Source organism: Sander vitreus, chromosome 1, assembly GCF_031162955.1.
Source record: "Sander vitreus isolate 19-12246 chromosome 1, sanVit1, whole genome shotgun sequence".
NCBI lineage: Eukaryota > Metazoa > Chordata > Actinopteri > Perciformes > Percidae > Sander > Sander vitreus.
The window spans coordinates 29,029,328-29,052,998 of NC_135855.1; the positions used below are offsets into that span (position 1 = coordinate 29,029,328).

Genomic DNA, 23,671 nt, shown 5'->3' on the forward strand with positions numbered 1-23,671 from the left:
GTTTTCCTCGTCTGTCAGTGAGCATTTTTGCACCTGAAAACGTCATATTGATAAAAAGAATTACACTTAGCATCATTTGAAGTGCAATACATTACGCTGCATTGCCAAGTGTTGCAAAAATGCAGCAAGAGGAATGTCGTTAGACACTGAACTTGAATAATAATTTTAGGCAGTCTGCACTGGCCGCCTTCCACTCCAGATTGTTTTTTTCATTAGCAGGATTGCTGTGTCAATTTGTAATTATTTTCCCTAAAACCTGGCCATCAGTAAATACCACTGTTAGTAATACTATACATGTATTCAATAATACTGCTTTCAAAGTTATCTGACTAAAGAAGGTAATCCTGTTTTCTGATACACACCCTCAGAGCAAATCTACACGCTGTGACATGTTGCTTGTCCTCCAGTCAATAACACCCAACCTGCCTATCTGGGTAAGGCATTAAAAGATAAGAAAGACTCTCATTTATGGATAAATGTGTTTACATAGATTTCCCATACAATTCATCTATAGCTTGAGAGAGAACCTGCCTCTCATATTTGCAGCCATGAATCAACCCTTATTATCGATACATGGAGAAATGCAAGTGTAGCTGGGTAATCAGCATGCACATAGCCGGCTGTGATTTGTTACTGTACCTATAAATAAAGATATTACATTGGTTAGATGGATGGAGAAGTAACACCTTGGATAGCCATACTGGGTTACCCCAAACATAAATAAAATGTGCTGCAAAGCCACTCCACCTTTAACATAAACATAATTATGTTATGTTTCACCGATGATCATAACTATTGCATATTTGATGTGAGCCATGGAAAAAAAAAATATTTGGGAGCTGCCCTTGTGGCAGAAAGTTTAGAAAGAGAAAGAGAGAAAAAAAGAACACGCCTTCAAGGAGCAATAGCTGTATCGAACTATTTATATTTGCATTTTTACAGAGATACGGTGCTGTCCCTTAGTGTGAGGGGAAAAGCCTGCAAAATATCCCTAACCGTATCTCTCAGGGAATAAGAGAGGGGTCAAGAGACTGCCAGTGTAAGCTGTCATGCTGGATCTGAAATGAAATACAGGCTTCCACATACATATCAAAGATACCCCACATAACAAGTTATACAGCACTCAACATGTGATTACACTATTCTTGGTTATCTTCATTGAGCTGAATTTACTAACCCGTGTTTGATCCAGTGTCTAATTAATTCCTTAAGTTCTTGTGTTTATAGCAGTAGAGGGGAGAGAGGGTATATGGTACGTAAGGAGAGGGGATCTGTCTTTGAAGTGGTGTTCTGCAAATCTCTAGAGGATAACCAAGCCTGAGGCTGGACTCAGGCTGTGGGGAGAGAAGCAACAACTACTTTTCCACTGCAGGGCCAAAATTGTGGCTTGCCATGGCCGTGTTTTCCCCACCGAATTACCATTGTCATCTGTTTATTTGAAACAATATATCCCATCAGAAATACAAAGTCTTAAGGTGGCAAAAGGTCAACAGAGAAAAGTCCGCTTTAATTGAGACTGAGAGGCAAATAACAACTAAGCCTTTGCTAGCATTGTTTGGCCCTGCACTGGAATACCCACTCTTAGCAACACTGAAAAACGAGATTCTGCAATCCTCTGCGGTATACCCCTCCCTGTGACTAACTAGCTAATGAACTATCAGCTATCTATCTCCATTCCACCCAGGGCCCACTTGTCCTTCCCTGCAGACAGAAGCTACTTCTTGGCAGGTCTTGCTGAGGGGAATCCAAACCTCCTGGCTCTAAAGTAAAGTGTTGCATTATTCTGAAAGTCATTTTAAGGCGAAATACAGAATGCATTGATGCTATTTCTGTTGTCGCAGACAGTACCATCAATATTTGTGAACATGAAACAACCTCATCCCCAAGCTAGAAACCAGACAGCTGCAGTCATCTGTGATGTCAGCAAAATACTAAATTAAACTAGGGTTTCTTCGGTCATAACAAGTTGCAGACGTTTTGCGGAGTAAATTATTTCTCGAGATTAATCCCACATGGGAAGCTACTGATTGGTAATTAATTGAGCAGCACAAATCTTGGCACTAGTTTTGGTTGACTTGTCCCCAATTCAAGACCAACAAGATACACTGTTAATGACACAATGTATTTAACTTCTCTTTTCAGAACTGACGTTTCATGATTAGGGTACATTGTGTCAAAGGAAAAATAATATATCAATTGGGAAGCCATCCATACTGTAGAGTGCAATGGTGCTAATTATTTTTTACACAGAACCACCTGAGAAGCTGTCAGTGGAAACTGTTTGGAAAGGGCAGGCACTTTCAAATGAACCATCTGTCTATCATGTTCGCCGTTGTTGTTTTGAACAAACCGTTGCGGCCATCACACACACACACACCAAAACCACACCAATAGCTACCAGGAGCTCCTCACCGGACGCTGATTGGTTCGGTTCGCTGCTGTTCGGACGCAGACGTATTACTTGAAGCCTGGCGAGATGGATTTTCGTGTATTATGCATTGCATTCTATGGTGATATGCGATCCCGCGATTCTCGCGTGATCTTGTGATATCGCAAGAATCCAGCTGCCATGCAAGGTAAACTGTAGAGATACCCAAGACAAAGGTGTCCAGTGCATACCAGATGGGATAAGTGTCGGACAAACATGTCAGCAAGTAGCATTGAGTGAAAAATATAGACCCATTTCACAATCACATTATTGGGGTGATTTTATTTTGGTGTTATTGTCATGCAGGTTAACACACCTATAGATAACATTTTAACATGCATGATATTCTATATAGGTCTATATCCATGACCTTTCACTTCCGGGATTACCCCGTTGCCGCTGGAAATTGCGCCGTATGTTCTTATTTTTCAAACTGGATTTCCGTTACCTTCCGCTTCCTTTGTGTTGGAATTCTAAACTCCTGTGGATTTCTGAGGACTATGGTTAACTGCTCCTCAGATCTCTGCAGGGTGAATCCAGACAGCTAGCTAGACTATCTGTCCAATCTGAGTTTTCTGTTGCACGACTGAAACAACTTTTGCAACACCAAAACAAGTTCCTTACCGAGGCTATTTTCCAGCAGCACCGGGGCTCCGTGCATCGCTTAGCGCCACCCTTTATGATTGTGATTGGTTTAAAGAAATGCCAATAAACCTGAGCACTTTTTTTCCCCATCCCAGAATGCTGTGTGGACTAGCCAGATCTTCCTCTGCAGCTCCGCAGGGTTGTGGAGGAAGGTCTGACAAAGCGAGACAACATGCATGATAATAATTAAGGAATTTTTGACTTGTCAAAACAGAAAAATCTTAATAAAAAAATAATAATGGCTCTGTTCTATTTAGGTATATTAGTAAGTTGTGTCAGTGAGCCAGCATGCACAGTGCCAGGGCAATAAGTGTTGGACAAACAGACTGAAAGACATCCTGAACGACCGGCCGACATTGAACTGGTACACTGGTTATAATATGTTGAGCCATAATAACACTCTACACTGTATTGCAGTTGCAACGCACCTTGTTGTGCATACATACTTACCTCCAGTATTTTATTTATTATTCTTATTTAATTGCTCTCTTTTAGTTTTTAGTGATATATGTAAGTACTCTTTTTATGTTTGAGTGTTATTCAAATTCAATGCAAAAGCACACTTGTCCAATAAACCTAATTCTAATTTTAAAGTCATCAAGGATAAAAAAAACAACAACTGGTAAAGCAGTCTTTCACGGTTTAATTTAAGGTGAAAATGCATTTAATAATAACTTGCAAAAATAGTCCCTATTGAAGGCATGCGTGTTGTGTAAAGGCTGCATTCCACTTACTCCTAAAAGTCACAATGTGCAATACACATGGATGTATAATAATAACTGGATGACAGATCCCAAAATGGCGCATTTTCAGTTTAATGGAGTTGCTTGCCTGGTGCGTATGCCAAAAAAGGCCCAGTGAACATGCGCAGAAGTGTTTCTCACGCTTGGCCCATAGACTTTACATTGTGGTGACGTCACAGGTTTTTAAATCGCCATTCTCTGCTCAAGTTTTTCAAATATTAAAATCCATGGAATCAAAAAAAACAAAACTTGTTTGCAGTTTGACGAGTCCTAGGGGATTTTTTCGTTGCAATACGCAAGTGGCCACTGGAAAAGAGAGGCTGCAAGGCTGACCGTCCTTTTTGGGGCCTGGCGATACATCAGACCTTTTTCATGGCAGACATTTTGACTTGTCATAGTAGGAAAAGCACAGGTGTTACTTAAAACATTACATTGCTGACTGTCACAGCACAAGTAAATTATAACACTGTGACAATCAGGCAGCATGCACAATAACAGAATCCTAAAACCGAAGCAGCTAAATGGAATTCGGCCATCGTTAACTTCGTTGGTTACACTTGTGCTTTTTCTATTGTGACAAGTCAAATTAATATGCATTGCATAACAAAGGAGTATTGAATTTCGTCAGCCCACATACAAAAAATGATAATGCAGGTATGATTGCATATTTTCACCATAATTCTGCTTTTAGGAAGCAGAAAACATGCTTTTCATTAAGATTCACGTGTTTCAAAGCACCAGACGTCCACAATGACAAGGGTGGCAAGTCATTACAACGAAAATGTGGGTCCAGTTTAACAAAAGCAGATATTATCGTGGAAAATAAAGGAAATAAGGACTACATTTAATACTTCCTACTAAAACATACCTGGTAACAGCACTGAATACTGCATCACGGTGTTGAGGGCTTAGCTGTAGGAAGATAGTTTGTATGGATCATACCATGTTAACTCAAGAACTTCTCAAAATCAACCCTTTAAAATTAACTATTTGCTGAGTTCAAATGGCATTTTAGCAATTAATAATTTATACAATTGTATTTTTTTGTCACTTTCTGTCATCAGTTTAACTTTTTGCTGTCCAGTTATTGACACACCTCCCCTCTCTGGCAGTGGTTTGCTCCTCACTCCAGCTGATCGGCCCAGGATTCCCCGGTGACTCTGCCCGTCGTTAGCTTTGACGGCTCCAATGTTTCAACGTCGATTTAAACTGCTTTAATTTTAAGGAGTCAGTGGCCGCTCGTGTCGGCAAATCGTTCCTCGTCCAGTGAAACCCTGAGGGATAATCTGGACGGGTTATTGACTCTGTACTTGTCAAAGACAGGGGATCTGAACGCAAATACCAGGCCCTCACTCCATCCCCGGATTCACCTGCTACGTGAAGAGCCTCACGCGGAAGACCGACATGGGGGACACGGGCAGCGAGGGCAGCAAGCCTCCGAGTAACGTTAACGTTGTGCCCCCGCGCTGCCCATGTGGTTTCTGGGGGTAAGGCGAAAAACCTCTCAAATGTCTTCCTTGCAGATGCTTTCTTTCTCTGCCAACAGCTAGCAGAGTCGCTAGCCACTAACGTTAGCGTTAGCAGCTCAAACAGGGATGAGCTGCTTTTCTTGTTATTACCCCCTCCCCATTGTTTTGTAGCATTAGCTGCTAGCTAACACCAGCTGGCCTAGGTAACCTTCTCTGGTAGAGTTAGAGAGCAGCGTAGGAGTGTAGGATAAGCCCTCCAGGTAACGTAACAGCTGCTACAGCGCTAATAAACGGGCTAGATATAAAGTACTTAGTAATGAAATAAAGCAGTTGGCTAGAGATACCACACATGACAGTTGTTAAACCATCTGAACCTGGGTGTAAACTAGGCACCGATGGTGTCATCCGTTCAAATTAGCTGTAAAGCAGGATATGTGCTTATATACTGACAAATAGTTGCACACATTGACACGGTATGTTAATTTTCTTAAGCACATCAATCATCATGAGAACATTTGATTTTGTCAAGTGTATTGGGGGACACATGTTAACTTTGCTCCGCTCAACAAAGTCATATGAACCCAAGCTCGTAAGGTTTAGTGACGTGACATGACATGCACTTCAAAGACAGGTGTTTCTGTTACCAATCAATATCATTTTAGTCTGCCGAAATAAATGTGAGGTTAATTAACACAGGCCCATAGGGCACATTTGCAGTGGTAAACCTGATTTAATATGGCACTTAAAAAGTATAACATATACATATCAGAAATATACAGTTATTAATACATAATGGTGCATTAATTGAGATTCATTTACATTTTGTTTACAATGTTTGGTACAAATATCCCACTCTAGATAGGGTTTGCTGTTCTAGTATGTTTACAAGTACACATTGGGTCTTCAATTTTCAGCTGAGTTGTAAAGGAGTAGAAGCAACCAGGCCATTGAAGACTTCTTTTTTTGGTCTAGTATAGGAATAGAATTGTTTGTTTTCTTTCCCCATAATTATTTATATTAGTTACAGGAGCTGTCCTAGTGCACTAAAGTACCTATTTAACTATTTGCATTATTTAAGAAGTGATCTGCTTGGAGTTGACAGCTCACCCACTGACTGCAATGTCAATCACCAGAGACAGTATTTGTGATAATGACCCACTTGATCAGAGTTCACCGGGGTTCCAAATATTTGTGTCTGCACCAAAATCATGGCATCTCTGCGTCTTGTTACAGTATCAAAACTAAGCACTAAAAGTTCCACATTTGCTTACAAAATATTATATTATTGTGATCACCAGAAAATGAATCGTCAACATTTTTTTTGTGTTTTAGATCTTTTAACACTAATGATGCAGTCCTGCAGCCCCTGTCAACACATGAAGTCAAATATTTCAAAGTTTAGGGCCAGCACTGACGGAAATTAAAGGACACAGAGGGCCCTATTTTAACGATCTAAGAGCACGGCGTGAAGCGCCTGGCGCAGGTGCGTTTAGGGCGTGTCCAAACCACTTTTGCTAGTTTGACGGCGGAAAAAAGGGTCCGTGCTCCGGGTGCATGGTTCAAAAGGGTTGTACTTAGTGTCTTCATTAATTCATAGGTGTGTTTTGGGCATAACATGCAATAAACCAATCAGAGTGTCATCTCCCATTTCCTTTAAAAGCCAGGCGCGTTTGTACCATGGCACATTGCTATTATGATGGTGGATTTGCACCGTAATATTTTTATTTGTAATCTTTTGCATGTTTGTGTACTGCTGCGCTTGTGTGTGTGTGTGTGTGTGTGTGTGTGTGTGTGTGTGTGTGTGTGTGTGTAACAAGCATAGTGTGCGCACGCTGTGCACGAGCCTAGACCCATTTTACTAATTCGCTGTTAAAATAACAATGAAATGCTGCGCTATTGACTTTAGACCAGGTTTTTGTTGGTCAATGGCGCGATCACTTCCCTCTGCCTCAAGATAGCAATATGCCAAGAATTCACCTGAACACACCTCCCTGTAAGACCAGCACGCCCATGGGCACTGACGGTGCCCTCAGATTTTGGCAAAAGAAAGCTGAATTTCTCAGCGGTATTAGGAGGGATCTTTGAAATGGGGCAGGCCATGTTGCCTGGTTATGATGGATTTCATATAGAAATCCAGCCCCTGAATTAGATTATCCTGCTTATAGGCTTTGTTGTGAACAGTTTGTGAGTCCTTGGATCACTGATAGGGCAGGAGGACTATTACATTATGTCACTGTGTTTGGGATGGAAAAAGTAGGCTTTGGTTGGAATCACCTTTGAGTTGTTTTGTATGCTTCAGACTTGTCAGCAGGCATGATGATAACATTTGAAAGTTCCTTTAGGTTGTGTTATAGCATCATTGCACTCACTTCTCGTGTGGCTCTTTTTGACTTTCACATTAGAGGTCTTAACAGGTCCAACCATTTGTGCCCAAACCCAAAAAGACCCAGAAATATACAACCCCGAATGGAACTGGTCCCATCTATTATTTGAAAGCTGGGACCTGGACACAGAACCGAGAACCGAGAAATGTCGGACCAGATCGGCACGGATTTGACAGCTGATTGCTATTAACAAGTTAATGTTAATTTAAATGTTGTCAAAACAAAACTTTGAGTCTTACCTAATGTAACGTTAGTAGCCTTCTCCCCTGTGCCTGGCCATGATGATATAATCCAACCTCCTTGCCAAGAAGGCTGGTAAAATACATCCAGGTTATTCCTCTCTTGCTGATTGAAACAGCATGGTTAATCCACTCGTTATTTCCGCTTAAAAGTCCACTTGCCGTCACTGTGATGGATCATGACAAACACGGCTCATTTAGAATCCTCTTTGCAGTTTCGTTGCATCTATCATAATAAAGATAACTTCAGCTGTATATCAATATCATGATATGAGACTAGATATCGTCTTAGATTTTGGATATCGTAATATCGTAATATGACATAAGTGTTGTCTTTTCCTGGTTTTAAAGGCTGCATTACAGTAAAGTTTTGTCATTTTCTGAACTTACCAGACTGTTGTAACTGTTCTATTATTTGCCTTTACCCACTTAGTCATTATATCCACATTACTGATGATTATTTATCAAAAATGTCATTGTGTAAATATTTTGTGGAAGCACCAATAGTCAACACTACAATATCGTTGCGTTATCGATATCGAGGTATTTGGTCAAAAATATCGTGATATTTGATTTTCTCCATATCGCCCAGCACTACCTCAATCTTTGAAGGGGCACATTGAGGTGCACTATGTTTATTTATTTGATTAGGACAATGCACATTAATCAACATTTCTGTAAATGCGCCAGTGTTAGCCAGACGGCTAATTTCCAACTGTAGTCCTAGTTACGCAAACACGGGGAGAACCTGCAAACTCCACACAGAAAGGCCCTGCAGTGAGGGTGAAGTGCTATCCACTGGTCCACCGTCCTGCCGTGTATGGTTGTGATTGGTGCTCTGTGGCTCATAAGCCATAATTGCATCTGACATTTAGCAAGCGATTAATGCTTGTTCTTCCTTTTGTTATTTGTCCCTGAGAGATGAAGGCTGACAGAGGAGGCAAAGAAAGAAGGGGAAAGCAACGGTTTATTCACCTCCTTTTGATCACTTTTTCTAGTATCAGAGAGGTTCTCTGCATCTCTTAATGATGATCATGTCATGGATTGATGATCAATTATCTTGTGTGCTTTAGTCAAATCGAAATTTAGAAAGTAATTTAGGAGAGTTGTACTGACCGTGGCTCCCCTCATGATATATATGCGTTATATTGCCCAAACATGCTGTGCATCATGTGCTGTGTTTTCTGTCTGAAGTACACTGTGTGGGATACATGAGAAAGAAATTGATTTCTTAAATCCATACTACTACATTACCAAACTATTGTAATGATTTAATATTAGCACAAAAGATGTATACCGCTGAAAAGTAATGACGATTGCTGTTGCCAAGGCTATAGAGAATTTCAGGATTAGTCAAGCAATTGCGTTATTAGTTTATTAATCAGCCCTATATTGCTATTCATAACAAAACTGTTTTAGATTAACAAAAGTATTGAATGCATGGATTTGAACATGGAAGTTGCCATTTTGAATCCTTGATGGATGGAATGAGCTTGTGCTGCCCTTACAGTTTCTATTAAAGGGCCCATAAGCAAAGCAAAACTACATGTTCCAGGTGCAAATGTAGAACTGTAATGTACAATCTTTCCCTTGTTACATAGAGCACAGCTGAGCCCTTCTGTTTGTTTTGTTCCACATAGATACTTGCAACTAAATGCTTGTGAATGCTCTCTATGAACAGACTTCTATCTCTAATTGTGAAGTTATTTTGCACTTTACAGCTCATGTCAGTAGTATTTAGTTGAACTCAATTCCCTTAAAACATTTATCACCCATCCATACTTTTGCTCTTTTGTGTCTCTCAATTTGCATTACCAAGGCGACGGAGCCCATCTGTCTGTCTGTTCCAATCAGATATTCTCATTAGTAACAGCAGTGGGCCAACTATGAGATACACTGATTGTGTGCACTCTGTTCAAAATTCCCTCTAGCCTAACAAGCATGCAGCAGTTTATTTTCTGTATGTGCTTTTCTCATCCTTTCTCACCTCTTTTAGTTCCTAATTAATCTGTGATTTGATTAGGCCTACCTTCTGATTAATAAGGTTGACAACAGGATATGACTTGTTTACCTAGTATTGGCTTCCTCCCCTGGCTGTGTCTCATGATGAGGTTTCTTCTCTATCCTTGCTTCTTGCTTCCTCCTTTCTCTTTTATACCCAAGACCACACACCAGAATACTGACAGACAATTCTCAGGTTGACTGTAGCTGACCCTACATTTAGAAATGAGGACAACGGTGTGCAACGAAGTACCCAAAATAAATAGAATGTGACTGATAGCAGCGACCGTCACGCTCGATGCACAGACAGTAAGGACGAGGACTGGAGAGGAAATGAGAGTAGCCCTGTCACAGGACTGCTAGAGCCATCTGTTGTGATAGAGTTGTGCCACTGAAATCGGCAAGGCTTCGGTGATCAGTTCCATAACAACAGCTATATCAAAGATCTTAATCCATGTTAAGATAAAGTATGTTTAGAAGCTTTTGTAGCTGGTAAAAAGGGCAAGTTAATGCGGTTTTAAATTTGTCTCCAGTTGTGCCTCTTGCTCAACTTCATCAGTCCAGCTGAGTGGTTGTCATGTTAGCTGTGTGTACGTTACATACATGTACATACACCGGCGAGAGGCCACGCATTTCTTTTTTGGAAATCAACAGTTTGTTTGCAAAACTGAGCCAACTTGTTCCACCATACTGACATTTTCAACCCCACTGCTACTACATTGTACAGAATCAATGTTTGTTGGTCAAAAACAACCATAACCTATAACTATTTAATTACGTTACTTCTACCGATAACTAAACTATAGGTCTAATTAAATTCCTGACTTTTCTATGTAAAAAGTCTAGGGTTGGGTACCGAAACCCGGTTCCACTATGGAACCGGTTCCTACGCAACTGGTAGGAATTGGACCGGATTAGAACGCAAATTTCGATTCCTCATTTTTGTTCCACTTAATGTGTTTGTATATAAATATTTTCCCTCTGTCGCGCCGAAACGGATGTAAAAATATCACACTTTCTCTGTAGTCTACCGTTAGCTAGCTACCGTAAATGTTTATATATTCTTAAATTTAAATCATTTTCAATTAAAAAAAAATTTCTATAAAAGAGCTTTTCTTTGATGTCATTTTTCAGTTTTTGAAGAATCGGTTTAGGAATCAGAATTGTTTTAAAAGTACCGTTTCGGCATCGGAATTGTAAAAATCCAAACGATACCCAACCCTAAAAAAAGTCACAAAAAGAATAAATGAAAAGCTAACTTTAAATCAATAGAATGGTTGTAATTATATTTAACAGACAGGCACCAACAGGTGACTTTCATTCAGCTCATATAAGCAGAGTGGCACAAAGAATCCAAAACGCAGTCTCCAAAGATTCTCTGTGTTTCGAAAAGTTCAAAGACACAGAAACACAGCTCCGACACAACATTAGTTTATCAAGTGTCCATGGTTACCATGTTGCTCTACAGTTAGTTACCGGTAACAATAAGACTCATCTGATTGAATGGTAATATTGAAAAAATGGCTCCTAGCTAGTCTGCTATTTAGACCTTGACCGTACATAGCATGGCAGCTTTGGGTGAGTAATTTAATACTGTAGCCTGTCACACTCTTTATCTTGAATTGTTTCCTCACCAGCATCCCAAATGAGAAATAAAGTCTCAGCATGGGACTTGGGTTCATGGAAACATGTTGCTACTCTTGCTGCGTGGATACCCACCAGCAAAAGGCTTTGTTGTTGCATCCCACTCAATGTTTTTTTTTGAAACTCTTATACAAACCTTTTGATTAACACATTTGCTTTCTCTGTGTTCTTTTCCTCAGGTCTAGCAAAACTATGAATCTCTGCTCAAAATGTTTTGCAGGTAGGTGGTTGTTCTTCTGTGTGCTTGTTTATTCGACTTATCTTGTGTCTAAAGGTCTTTTCAGAGGGGGAGTGATTGTCGCACCGGCCTCGGTATTCATTTTCAATGAGAGGCGAGCGGGCTGGTAGAAATCTGACCCGTGAAACTGTTGCGTTCATGCTCGTCACACGCACACGCCCCCCCACTGCAACAGTTGAATTGTCTTGAACGTTTCCCTACGCGAGCGACGCGCAGTGCACGTCAACAAGAGACTGATTCTTGCGGTTTGTGATTTCCCTAAAATGTTTTCTAAACAGGACATAGACAGTGGGGCTTTTGCTTGTCAGACGGCACAAGACTGGATTTATCGGGTAACGTCACGTTTGAACTTAAATGAGGCTATAGAATTACGACTATGCTAATTTAGCTAACTTTAGCTATCAATAATAACAGTCTGTGGTTAATAAAGACTAGGATTGCCATTCTTTGCTATAAATAGACCTGTGATTAGGGATATATCATACCACAGTCAACTAATGTCACTCAGTTGATACAGTAGTGCACATAATCCCCGTGGTTACCACGTATTATTCGCCTGGCGTTTACTCGCCTGAAATGACCTTAACATACCCCATTTGTGTCGGGGGGGTTAAAAAATGTCTCCACTCCTGTAGCTGTGTAGCTGGAAAGGCCTTGGAAGTGACAAAAAGTGGAGAAAGTCTGAGAAAGAAAGTGCAGTGTTATGTTCACCCCTAACTTCCTAATACTCTACTTTTTAGAAACCTTGTGGGAGCTTAGCTCAAGTCTCATCATCATATTTTGTCCCCTCTCACTCAGTTCACTCTAGTTCATCATCTGTCAAAATCAGTGCCAGAGATAGGAGTAGAAAACTATGTCCATTTAAAAAAAAGATTCAGACCAAATGTTAGTGTACCACCGTTTCTAAATGAAATTGTGCATCATACAATAATGTACCTGATGGATGTACACACATGTCAAACCATTTGACTTTGTTTTTCCATAGACATTCAGAAGAAACAGACAGACAATGATTGTGCCCCAAAGGCCTCCTCAAGCTCCAGCAGCAGCAGCCAAGCAGACATCTTCTGTAATGAAACAAACGGCAGCATTAGTCACTCACTGATGTCGATGCCTAACACATCAGAAGACCCTTCACCAGGAGAGACGGGAGTGCCATCCCTCTCTGCTCAGGACGGTAAGACAGCAGTTAACCAGTAAGAAATGAAATGTTTTCTTTTCAGATCATATGATTTAGGGCCAGGGTCTCTATTATTTCAGATGAGTATATCTCTATATCTATCTCGTTTTTTCTTTGAACCTATTATAACCTAGTGGAGCTCTCCCACTCGAAAGTGTAGAACTTAAAGTCTACGTAATGTGGTCGTGTTTGGTTTGTAATGCTTGCCCTACACGTTGAAGTAATTTATGCATAATGTTCTGCAAATTAAGACGTGTGTTTGAATGTACAATCTCTAAATTGAGTAGTTAAAACAAGAGTATTATAGCTTCTCGTCCAGAGCACCTTTCTGCAGAAGACTGCTACTAGCTTCTACCAGCAGCAGCTGCGGTGCCCCTTCCCTGGCTATATTTGTCCCCATGGCACAGATAGAGAGTATGATAGAAAAGGGTATCCATTCAGAAGTGAAGGTTTTAAGAGGACACCTACAATTGCCAGTTCATCGGTCATTGCTATACAGTGACAAGGTTATTTGTGGAGGCCGATCCAGGACAGGACAAAAAAAGGTGCTATCAAATAGATGTGTGGAACTATCCTGGTCCTCTGTTACAGCAGCCAGGAGCTTTTTAGTACAATACACAAGTACCTGATTATTGCTGATTTTTTTAGATTTAAAAAAAGAAGCCCCTCATGGAACTGGCTCTTAATTCACCCACAAACTGACAAACTCATTCGTTCATATTTATTCATTCACGCACCATCAACCTAGTTAAAACTTAATCTTAAATCCAACAATTAAGTTTAGTAAAGAATCCTATAAAATTAATGACTGAATACCCATCTCCCTCAGTTGACTGTTAGACTGATGCTAATACATTTCACGTTACTAGCACTGAAACAATGACATTTTTAATTGAAAATTAATCTGCAACTATTTTGAAATTGATGAACAGATTTTTTGCTAGCAAAAATGGCAACAGCTATTTTTAATTGTTATGGTTTTTCTCTTTTCTCTGTTTTTGTAACATTGAAAACTGAAAATCTTCTGTTGGATGGACCAAACAAGAAATCTCAAGACCTCACCACTGGAGTTTAGAACATTGTTACATTGATATTGACATTTTATAGACCAATGGATTAATCAATTAATCAAGAACACAGTTAGTAGATTAATTGATAATGAAAGTAATTTTTTTTTTTTGTTGTAGCTCTACATTTTATGTTTTTTGTTTTGGTAGATGGTATCTTCAGTTAGCCGTGTCTTGGCTGGTTTCAGTCTGCACACATGCTCACTGCAGTCTCTCCTTCACAAATATCTATCACAGTTTCTGTAAAAAAAAAAAAAAAAAAAAAAAGCTCACAGCATAATAAAGGATACCACACACCCCAGTCACGATCTTTATCTTGCTACCATGTGGTACCACAGTAACCGGGCAACCACCAGAACACTCTTCAACAGCTTCTGTCCTCAGGCGGTTATGATTTAGGCCAACCTAACACATGACCTAATCTGTCAATCAGTTGCAGTTTACCAGTTTTTTATACAGTTGTTTGGCTTCCGTATTTAGTTTGATTTTATCACTGTATCTCTTTTCAGAAGTATCCAGCACAGACACGGCCTTCAGTTCACTCTCCACTCCCACAAAACGCTCCTTTGAGTCAGGTATGCCTCAGCTCTACCATTGCAATGTCCATAATTGTGTTTTGCACTGCGTGCTTGTCATGTCCACCTAAGGACTTGGAGAGTGGGAACCATTAGCATCAACACCATTGGATTGATCCAAAATAGCCAGGTTAATTTTACTTCCAGTGGAAACGGCAGAGGGAAGGATCAAAATGGTAAATGTCACACAGAAAGGAGCAGTGTAGCTCAGTAATTACCACTGTCACATCTAGGGTTGGGTACCGAACTCTGTACTTTTTTGGGTACCGACCGAATTACGTTGGTGCTACCGTGGACCGATTCACGCTAACTCAGACAGTGCCAAATTTCGGTACCTGAGAGCGAGTAAGCGCAAGTTTATCTGTCCTCTCTGCATGTTGATAGAGAGCGGGGTCCTACACACGCAGAGGTGCGGACAGAGCAAACTACGTTGTTTTTTGCAGTTTTGTTTAAGTCACAGTGAGTCACAGCAATGCCCGTAAAGCGGTTGCAAGTGTGGTTACACTTTTCAAATTTCCAGCAGACAGCGTTCGCTGCAATATGACATTTATGGCGAGCCAAAAGCGGTCGCGGTGCTGTTGACATTACACTTCCTCTGAGACAAGCAGGCACAACAGTGGTTTGTATGCCCTGGTGACTGACTGACAGGCTGAGGTTGTAAGGCAAGGCAACTTTTATTTCTACAGCACATTTCAGCAACAAGGTAGTTCAAAGTGATTTACATAAAAGGCAAGGCAGCTTTATTTGTATAGCACATTTCAGCAATAGGGCAATTCAAAATGCTTTACATAAAACATTAAGAGCAGTTAAAAATGATGAAAAAAATAAATAAATAAAAAAAACAGGCAGGACCATATTTCTTTACCATCTCATCCACCACGGGCCCCGCAGGGACATTGTACTATGACTTTGTACTCTTGTTACCCATAACAAGAGTGGAAGTACTTCTCTTTACCTACAATATAGCCATCGCTATAAGGCTTAGTTTAATCAGGCAAACTTTGCAAAATCCTAAACAGTTTCAACTGTTTTCCTTTAGAATTTATCATAAAATCTATGTCACACCCACGTTGGAGAAATTCTCAGAAATATGTCCGTTATCTGTTGAAAAATACCACTAACACAAGAGCAATTAAAAACGGTCATGACAATAAAACAGGCTAGAATAGAACAATATACAAATGCAAGAATAAAAGTTACAGTGCAGTGTAAGAAAAGAATAATTATTTGATTCAATATAGACGGGTTTGGGAAGGGAGAGGGAGGGGTTTTATTTTTATCTAGTTTTGTTTATCTTGTTTTGAGTGTAAAATGTTCTAAATAAAAAGTAAATGGGATAAATAGGTTTGGAATTATTTTTAAAACTGAAATCATTTTTTTCTTATCAGGGCGAAAGTACCGAAAAAGGTACTGTTGGTTACCATAATCGAATTTCAGGTACCAGTATCGGTACCGGTACCGATAAAAATGTGAACGGTACCCAACCCTAGTCACATCACAACAAGAAGGGCCAGTGTTTGACTCTACAAATTTAAGAAATAGACATGCATGCATGGGTCACAATGACGCCCTTCTGACAGAGATGAAACATGGAGCATGCGTGGAGCTGGTGTAGACCCTATGGGCTTACATTATAAGCAGCACTGATTAATTTAATCTGAACGATTGTCTAAAACACTGCACACTCTCCTTTTATTGTGCTTTCGCCCTTAGGTGACACAACATGCTGCACTCACACAGGTGAAAACTAGCACATGACAATTGCAGAGTAGGCAAAGCTCAGCGATGGTATGTGAACATGTTGATTCCTTCCCTAATGCTCATGTGAGCACGGACAGCATCATTTAAACCTTTAAACCTTGTGCTATGGCTAAGTTGACATTTCACTTTTTAGTCTCTCTAAATGTATTTATTTAAGTATAAAGCCTGGATACACTTTTGTGCAACTAATTACACTCTTAAATCAGTTCATTGTTCACATTTTTTATTTAATGAAAAATAAATAAAACATTGCAAGTTGTTAACGGTTCAGCCGGAGTAAATTGGCCACAGAGATTTATCAGGATAACAAAAGGCTGGCACAACATGCACTTGCACATGTACAGACACACATGCTCTCGCACATATAGGGATCGATGGGGCAGGTTAGGGGGATCTGGCTGCTCAGCTTGGCCTAGTTCTCAGAGATTTATTGAGCACTGATCAGCATTCGGCCGGGCCAGGGAAGAAGTCTGCAGGATTGATGAGAAAAGCTGAGTTGAAATTCTAGCCGACCAGTGGAACTCGCTACATGCTCTCCCTGTCTCAGGTGCTGGACTGAATGTAATCTAATGCAGGAGAATCGTTAATCTCCAGAGCACCTTTCTATTTAACACAAAGAGTTTTTTTTTTTGTTTCAGCGGGCCATCATCTGTTCTCTCCCAATTTAAATCAAAGTTGTTATGGAGCTTATTATTGGAGGTCTTATGTTTTCTCTTGAAATTCTAGTCAACGCTGCTGTCCTTGACTCACAGGAGATGAATGCTTTTTGGATTAATCTGTGGGCGGGGGGGACTAATAAAAGGTAGAGAAGGTTTGGCTGTAAGTATATTGGTAGATTTATTATTTTAAAACCATTTCTTGCAAGTCTATTAACCTTCACATGCTTTTGTGTCTGTCCACAACAGATTTCTTCATAGTTATCTATTTGCCTAATAGAAATAGAATAAATGTCTGTTGAGCTATCAAGGTTTTATTTTTACATTTTTGGCTCCAGACTTACAGTTGTTTACCGCATTAACAGTACATCCAGGAACTCCTGCTGTGCGTTTTCTCAATTTTGTGAAAAATGTTAAATATGAAAAATAATTTATGGAGTTGGAGTTATGGAGCACAGCGACTGCAACTCACAGCCTCTTTTTTTCTCTTTATTGTTGCTTATACGTGTCTCCAGCCTCAGAGTCAGAAAGCGATGTTTCACCCGAGAAGCGAGCAAGAGTGGGTGATATGCCAGAGGGTGAGGAGTCTTCATCGTCGTCTTTGTCTGCATCACCATCATCCTCGTCTCGCAGCGGCTCTAAACAGCGGAGCCGCAAACGTTGCCATCGCTGCCAAACCAAACTGGAGCTGGTTCAGCAAGAGCTTGGTTCCTGTCGCTGTGGTACGATGATACAACTCTACACACATAAACGTACACAAGAACATATAATTTAACCCACAACCAGATATATGCCAATAACTATACACGCAAAGGCCCACTCACATACACAAGGCCATACGCATTAAGTAGTGGTAGCTATTATTTAAGACCTTTGTCCTGCATGTGCATGAGGAAATAAATGACTTTGTCATTGTTTAATACAATACATGTTTTTTTGTGTTGTTTAACAAGTTTTTAATGGCCTCCTAAATACATAAAAGCATGTTGGTTATCTTAATTTTACATCCAGTGCAGTGAAATGCATTTACTACCTGAGCATGCATTTACTACCTGAGCATGTGTTCGGAAATGGCGATGACCAGAGTGCCTTTGCTAGCCTTTGGGGACCATTACAGAAAGCCTGAATGTTTCACATTGCACATAAAACATAAGCCAATTACCACAAACACTAATGCAGTTTAAAGCAATACTTGGCTTGCTAATTAACTTGTTTGCATACAAATTAAAGAACTTAAAAAGTCACAGCTCTTCGCTGCTTAAAGACCATCTGCTTAAACCCACACAATAATTTCTAAATTGGAAATTGACTTGCCTTTTTTTTTCCACCAGGCGCTGCTTAATGCATGGGCCATCCATCCTTAATAGTCCAATGTTTACAATGAAAACAAGCTTTACACAGACTGAAGGGGAAATGGTGGCAATTACAGTGATTTCTGACTACTGCTGTAATTGCAGATTACTTTACTAATGGTTCTGCAGAATGTTTTACAGTGTAAGCCAAGAAGGTCTGATAATTAGCTGAAAGCATAAATGCTTTTCAGATAGTAAATGGGGGAGAAAATAGAGTTCCGGTGGATGATCTGATCCATTGTCGTCACACTCAGTGCGTTTACATGCAGTTTAAAAAAAACGATTATATTCGGGTTAAGGCAATACCCTGAGTTCTCAAACGCCATGTAAACACCTTACCCCGGTTAAAATCGTAGTTCTCATAACCCGGTTAACAGAGGTAAGTAGAGAGTAACCGGAGTATCCCTGCATGCATACACCTTAACTGGGCTATGACCTGTTTTACTGCCTCTCCCCATTCCGCTTGAGTGGTTTTTGAACCGGAAATAATCAGTCACCGCTGCGAGTAGCTGTCGTTGCTATGACACCATACAACAAAACAGAAATCGGCAGAAAGATGCCGATGCCCGCCGAGGCAGCAGTGAAGTCCGGTAGATGGCTAAACCGATTGCCGGATTGTATGGGGCTGTCAACGCTGTGTCTCGGCAAAAAAGTGGAGGGGCCGAGCAACCCGAGCAGCGGCTGCTGGCCAACGTTAATGTTAGTTAGCTAGCATTCCACCCGACACTGGTTACAGATAACGTTATAATCAGCCGAACAAGTTGTCAGTCGTCTGGCGTGAACACTATGCGTTCCTACGCTGTGACAAGAATGTGTAAATGAAACATTAAGGTGTTAAATTGTACTTATTGAAAGGCCAATACGTGTAATGTTGACATAGGTCAACTGGAATAAAAAGCCAGTTGTGTGTTGGCAGAGCGTCACCTACGGTACTGGAGGTAGAGTTACTCCTGTCATTCTCCCCATTCCTCCCCGCTCATGTATACGGGGAGAACTGGCATAACCAGGTTATTCACTAACTGGGTTATACCCTGGTTTACTGCTGTGCATGTAAATGCACTGACTCTGTAGACTTCTGCTGTTACACAGTAGAAGTTAATAATATATAATATTCATCTGACTAGGTGTTAGTATGACACGAAGTGAAGGCACAGGAACTTTAAAAAGCTAATTAGATCATACAGGTTCTCCTCTGTTGTGCCACAACCTTATTCCTGCCTGGCACGTTCCCCTGTCTTTCACTCTGCAAGCAATGGTCCTAATATTAGAGAAACACTACAATACCTTTTCCAGTACCAGAAACCTTTTTTGCTGATCCAGGAAGCTACCATAGGTTGAGTAAGTAACCATTCAGTCATACGGTACATTATAATCACACAATGGCTGCAATCTATTTGGCCTTGCCAGCATGCTGTTGTGTGCACGTTGTGCAGCAGCAGGGATAGTAAAAAGCACTCTAACATTATTAACATAATTAGCCTGTTAATTAACGTCTTTACTACAACAACTGGTTATGTTTAAAGGATATCTGGTGTGTGTGTGTGTGTCTGCCTTTTTAAGCTACTCATAAAATTGCTTCTTTTTTTTTTTTCAATTTTACCTTGGGTAGAATACATTTTTTTCCTCCCAGCTCATTGATGTTTGAACACTCAGCTCGATTCACAGTTCAGTTACAAAAACAAGTCAACTACGTGGAAACATTTTGATATGGGGTTCCTTCCCCCCCCCCTCTTTTGGGCAGTGACTAGCGGTCCATCCATTTTAAAAGCCTACACATATTACACCACTTTCTCCGTTCCACTCCATTTGTGTGTGCTGTAATCACAGAGGTTTTAATTGCGTAGCAACCAGCTGTCAAACTGGGCTTTTAATCAGCGCTCATTGAATGCCAGCAGTGTTATTATGTGTATTAATGAATGAATTTAAGACGATGAGAGCTAACGAGCTTCTCTGAGCTTAACGAGCCTCCTACAGTGGCAGGGCCTTTTGTTGAGAGCGCTACAGTAGAGACAGAGAGTCAATGAGAGAGATGAGGGTTGTCTGCCTTTGTTGAATGGAGTCAAAGGAGGAAGCTATTGACTAGAATGTCTTCTCTGGTAACAAGACCTTTTACAAAGGCATGGTTGCAAAGCATTAAATATTATCTGCTCTTGGCCATTTAAAAAGACTTGTATATTTAAAGAAATCTTTATCCACCTGTATTGGCTTCTATAGTGTTCAAAGATTTTCAAGTAATCGGCCTCTAGAGATGATTAGTCTACTGTGCATCTATTTTACTACGTTCTTTTGCATTCTGTGTCCTGTGTTTTTATTCAGGTTGTTATAAGTTTCAACAGTCCCAGTGATATTTGTACATTTGCTGATCTTGGCAAATTAACCACTCTCCCTCTCGTGCACCCATACCCCTCACCCACTCTCCAGGTTATGTCTTCTGCATGCTCCATCGGCTCCCAGAGCAACATGAGTGTCTGTTTGACCACCTGGGCCGTGGTCGCCAGGAGGCTGTCCTAAAGATGGTCAAGCTCGACCGCAAGGTGGGCCGCTCATGCCAGCGCATCGGAGAAGAGTGCTCCTGAGCGGCCGTTCCCTCCGAAGAATCTCGGCTTTCAGACGGTGTCTTAGCACCAACAGGGATCCGATTTTTTTTATTTTGTTTTCTTTTTTCAAGATTTTTTGCAGGTTTTTTTGGATACAAACCTCCATCCTTTTTCTTTTAAATTATGCTCGCTCTTTTAAATCCCACTGTTACCCATATCCTGGTTGTTTTCAGCTTCTGTTGGCTTGATCATATCCCTGCTGCTAAGATGCCTTTTGGAAAATCCACACCCAGAAATGACAGAACAATAAAGAACAAAGGAAATATACAATTTCTTCACTTTTTTTGCAAGCTCCTGACTACACAAGTGTGAGCAGAGTAAGAACGAATAAAAGGATGGCGAGAAGAAATACAATGCTTTATACAAATGTTTATCCCGGAAGCCAGTCTAAGACTATACTCTTTACCTCAAAAAAGAAAGACGAGGAGGAGAAAAGGATGCTTATCCTTTGTGTACACGCTGTTTATAGACTGTGCTCTTTACCTCAAAATCAGACAGAGCTCCTTTGTACACTGCGCCAAGCATGGATTTTGTGAAGCAAAACGAGCAAGCCAGCCTCAGTTTAAGTCAGTGTCTCTAACCCCCCTGGCCGTCCACTACCCCTAATCCTTTAGAAACACCTGTTAATCATCCACCTCAGGTTATCAGGATATCAAAATACAATCTTCACCCCTCCCCTCACCAACTTGCATCCTTCTTTTTCCCTGTACAGGACCCCTTTTTACTCTTTTGTTTGTTTTAAGAATGAGGTGGCCATTGTGGACAATGAAACTGGGGTGATCCTGTAAGTCCAAATTCAGAACTTGCAGTGTGAGCTGGACTCGAACACATTATGCTGATGGGAGCGAGCCGGTTGTCCATGGATAGGCCCTGGATCTCGCACAGATCTGTCTTCAACTTTGGGATGTAATTGATCGAGACTTAATTAGTCACAGATTTTCGCTGTCTTCCTTTCTTCATCCCCTTATTCCCTCTCCACACATCTGTTTTTAGCAACGTGGCTTATGTGTGCTGGATGCTTCCAAACTTCAGGAAGACGATATTTACAGGGCATGACGTACATCAAAGTGTGTGTATGATTTGTGACTGGACCTGAAATGTCTGTACAAGTCTAGAGATTTGTGGGCAATGCAAATGAACATACTCTCTCTCACACCTTTTATGTTGTTATATGTGCTCAGCTGTTCACCTTGAGCACAAGCAGGCAAGATCAACCATTGCTGTACAACTTGAGTTTGGACTAAAGCTGAGACGGCAGAGTGTCACTCAGAGGTTCCTGCTTAAGATGAATGATGGTTGTTATAGTTCAGGTTTCTCATACTGTTTAAGACCTTCATTTCAAATCTCCACATCTTAAAGGTACCTTGATAAAAGACTATTCTTTGGTTTTCAGTACTTTAATGTCCTTATTTCCTTTAATGCCCCATGTTTTCATTTCCAGCTTGCACGATGAGCTCACATGCATTCTCCTCCTTCCATTCTCCTGCCTTTCATTTTCCTTTTCTCATCTTTCCCCTTATTGATTGCTCTATTTTTCCTTATTTCAACCTCTCTGCCCCCCCCCCTTCTTTCTTGATTTAGAGGAGGGAGGTGGTGGCTGGGGTGAGCAGAGTGCTGAAAGTTAAAATCAGCAAATAACTTTCCTGGTATAACGTTTTCCTGGTGGACTATAGAAGGAATGAACAGAAAATGCATAATGAATGAATGAATATTCTGTATCTTAAAAAAAAAAACCTTATTTAACCCCTTTTTGCTTCTCACTTACACTTAAGTTCAGAGCTGCTTTTTTTTTGGTTGTAATGTGGTTATAAAATGGGAAGATAAACGTGGAAAATTCTATATTTTTGTTTCCATTGTTTTACTTTATGATTCCCCGTTCCAACGTTTTCTTTTACTGAGAAAGAATAAACTGGATAAGAATAAGTGTGAACATCTCTAGTGTGCTTATTGACATGATGGATGAAAAGATGAACCCACTCTGGTTTGATTTTGCAGTTGCACTCTGCAAGAGGAAATGTAGGGGTGGAATTAACTTATATACAGTGGTGTGAAAAAGTGTTTGCCCCCTTCCTCATTTCCTGTTCCTTTGCATGTTTGTCACACTTAAGTGTTTCGAACATCAAACCAATTTAAACAAAAGTCAAGGACAACACAAGTAAACACAAAATGCAATTTGTAAATGAAGGTGTTTATTATTAAAGGAGAAAAAAAATCCAAACCATCATGGCCCTGTGTGAAAAAGTGATTGCCCCCCTTGTTAAAACATACTATAACTGTGGTTGTCCACACCTGAGTTCAATTTCTCTAGCCACACCCAGGCCTGATTATTGCCACACCTGTTCACAATCAAGGCATCACTTAAATAGGAGCTGCTTGACACAGTAAGGTCCACCAGAAGATCCTTAAAAGCTACACATCATGCCGAGACCCAAAGAAATTCAGGAACAATTGAGAAAGAAAGTAATTGAGATCTATCAGTCTGGAAAGGGTTATAAAGCCATTTCCAAAGCTTTGGGAATCCAGCGAACCACAGTGAGAGCCATTATCCACAAATGGCGAAGACATGGAACAGTGGTGAACCTTCCCAGGAGTGGCCGGCCGCCCAAAATTACCCCCCAAGAGCGCAGCGACGACTCATCCAAGAGGTCACAAAAGACCCCCACAACAACGTCCAAAGAACTGCAGGCCTCAC

General features: G+C 40.5%; 1 protein-coding gene across 2 annotated transcripts; it reads left to right on the forward strand.

Moving 5' to 3' along the window:
* Positions 1 to 4,931: 4,931 nt before the first annotated feature.
* Positions 4,932 to 22,902, forward strand: LOC144518912 (AN1-type zinc finger protein 3-like). Of its 2 annotated transcripts, none has more exons than XM_078251803.1 (6): positions 4,932 to 5,303; positions 11,733 to 11,773; positions 12,777 to 12,968; positions 14,551 to 14,613; positions 17,546 to 17,752; positions 20,804 to 22,902. In XM_078251803.1, exons 1-6 carry the CDS (start codon positions 5,221 to 5,223, stop codon positions 20,956 to 20,958), a joined length of 741 nt encoding a protein of 246 aa, XP_078107929.1. In that variant the 5' UTR covers positions 4,932 to 5,220; the 3' UTR covers positions 20,959 to 22,902. The 2 variants fall into 2 exon arrangements, with proteins under 2 accessions (XP_078107929.1, XP_078107921.1); XM_078251795.1 differs by having other exon boundaries at positions 4,933 to 5,303; positions 14,548 to 14,613.
* Positions 22,903 to 23,671: the final 769 nt, after the last annotated feature.

Coding starts and splice junctions, on each gene's coding strand:
- LOC144518912 (XM_078251795.1), top strand. CDS start 5,221: ATGGGGGACACGGGCAGCGAGGGCAGCAAGCCTCCGAGTAACGTTAAC. Junction 5,304..11,732: donor TGCCCATGTGGTTTCTGGGG/GTAAGGCGAAAA, acceptor TCTTTTCCTCAG/GTCTAGCAAAACTATGAATC. Junction 17,753..20,803: donor GCTTGGTTCCTGTCGCTGTG/GTACGATGATAC, acceptor CCCACTCTCCAG/GTTATGTCTTCTGCATGCTC.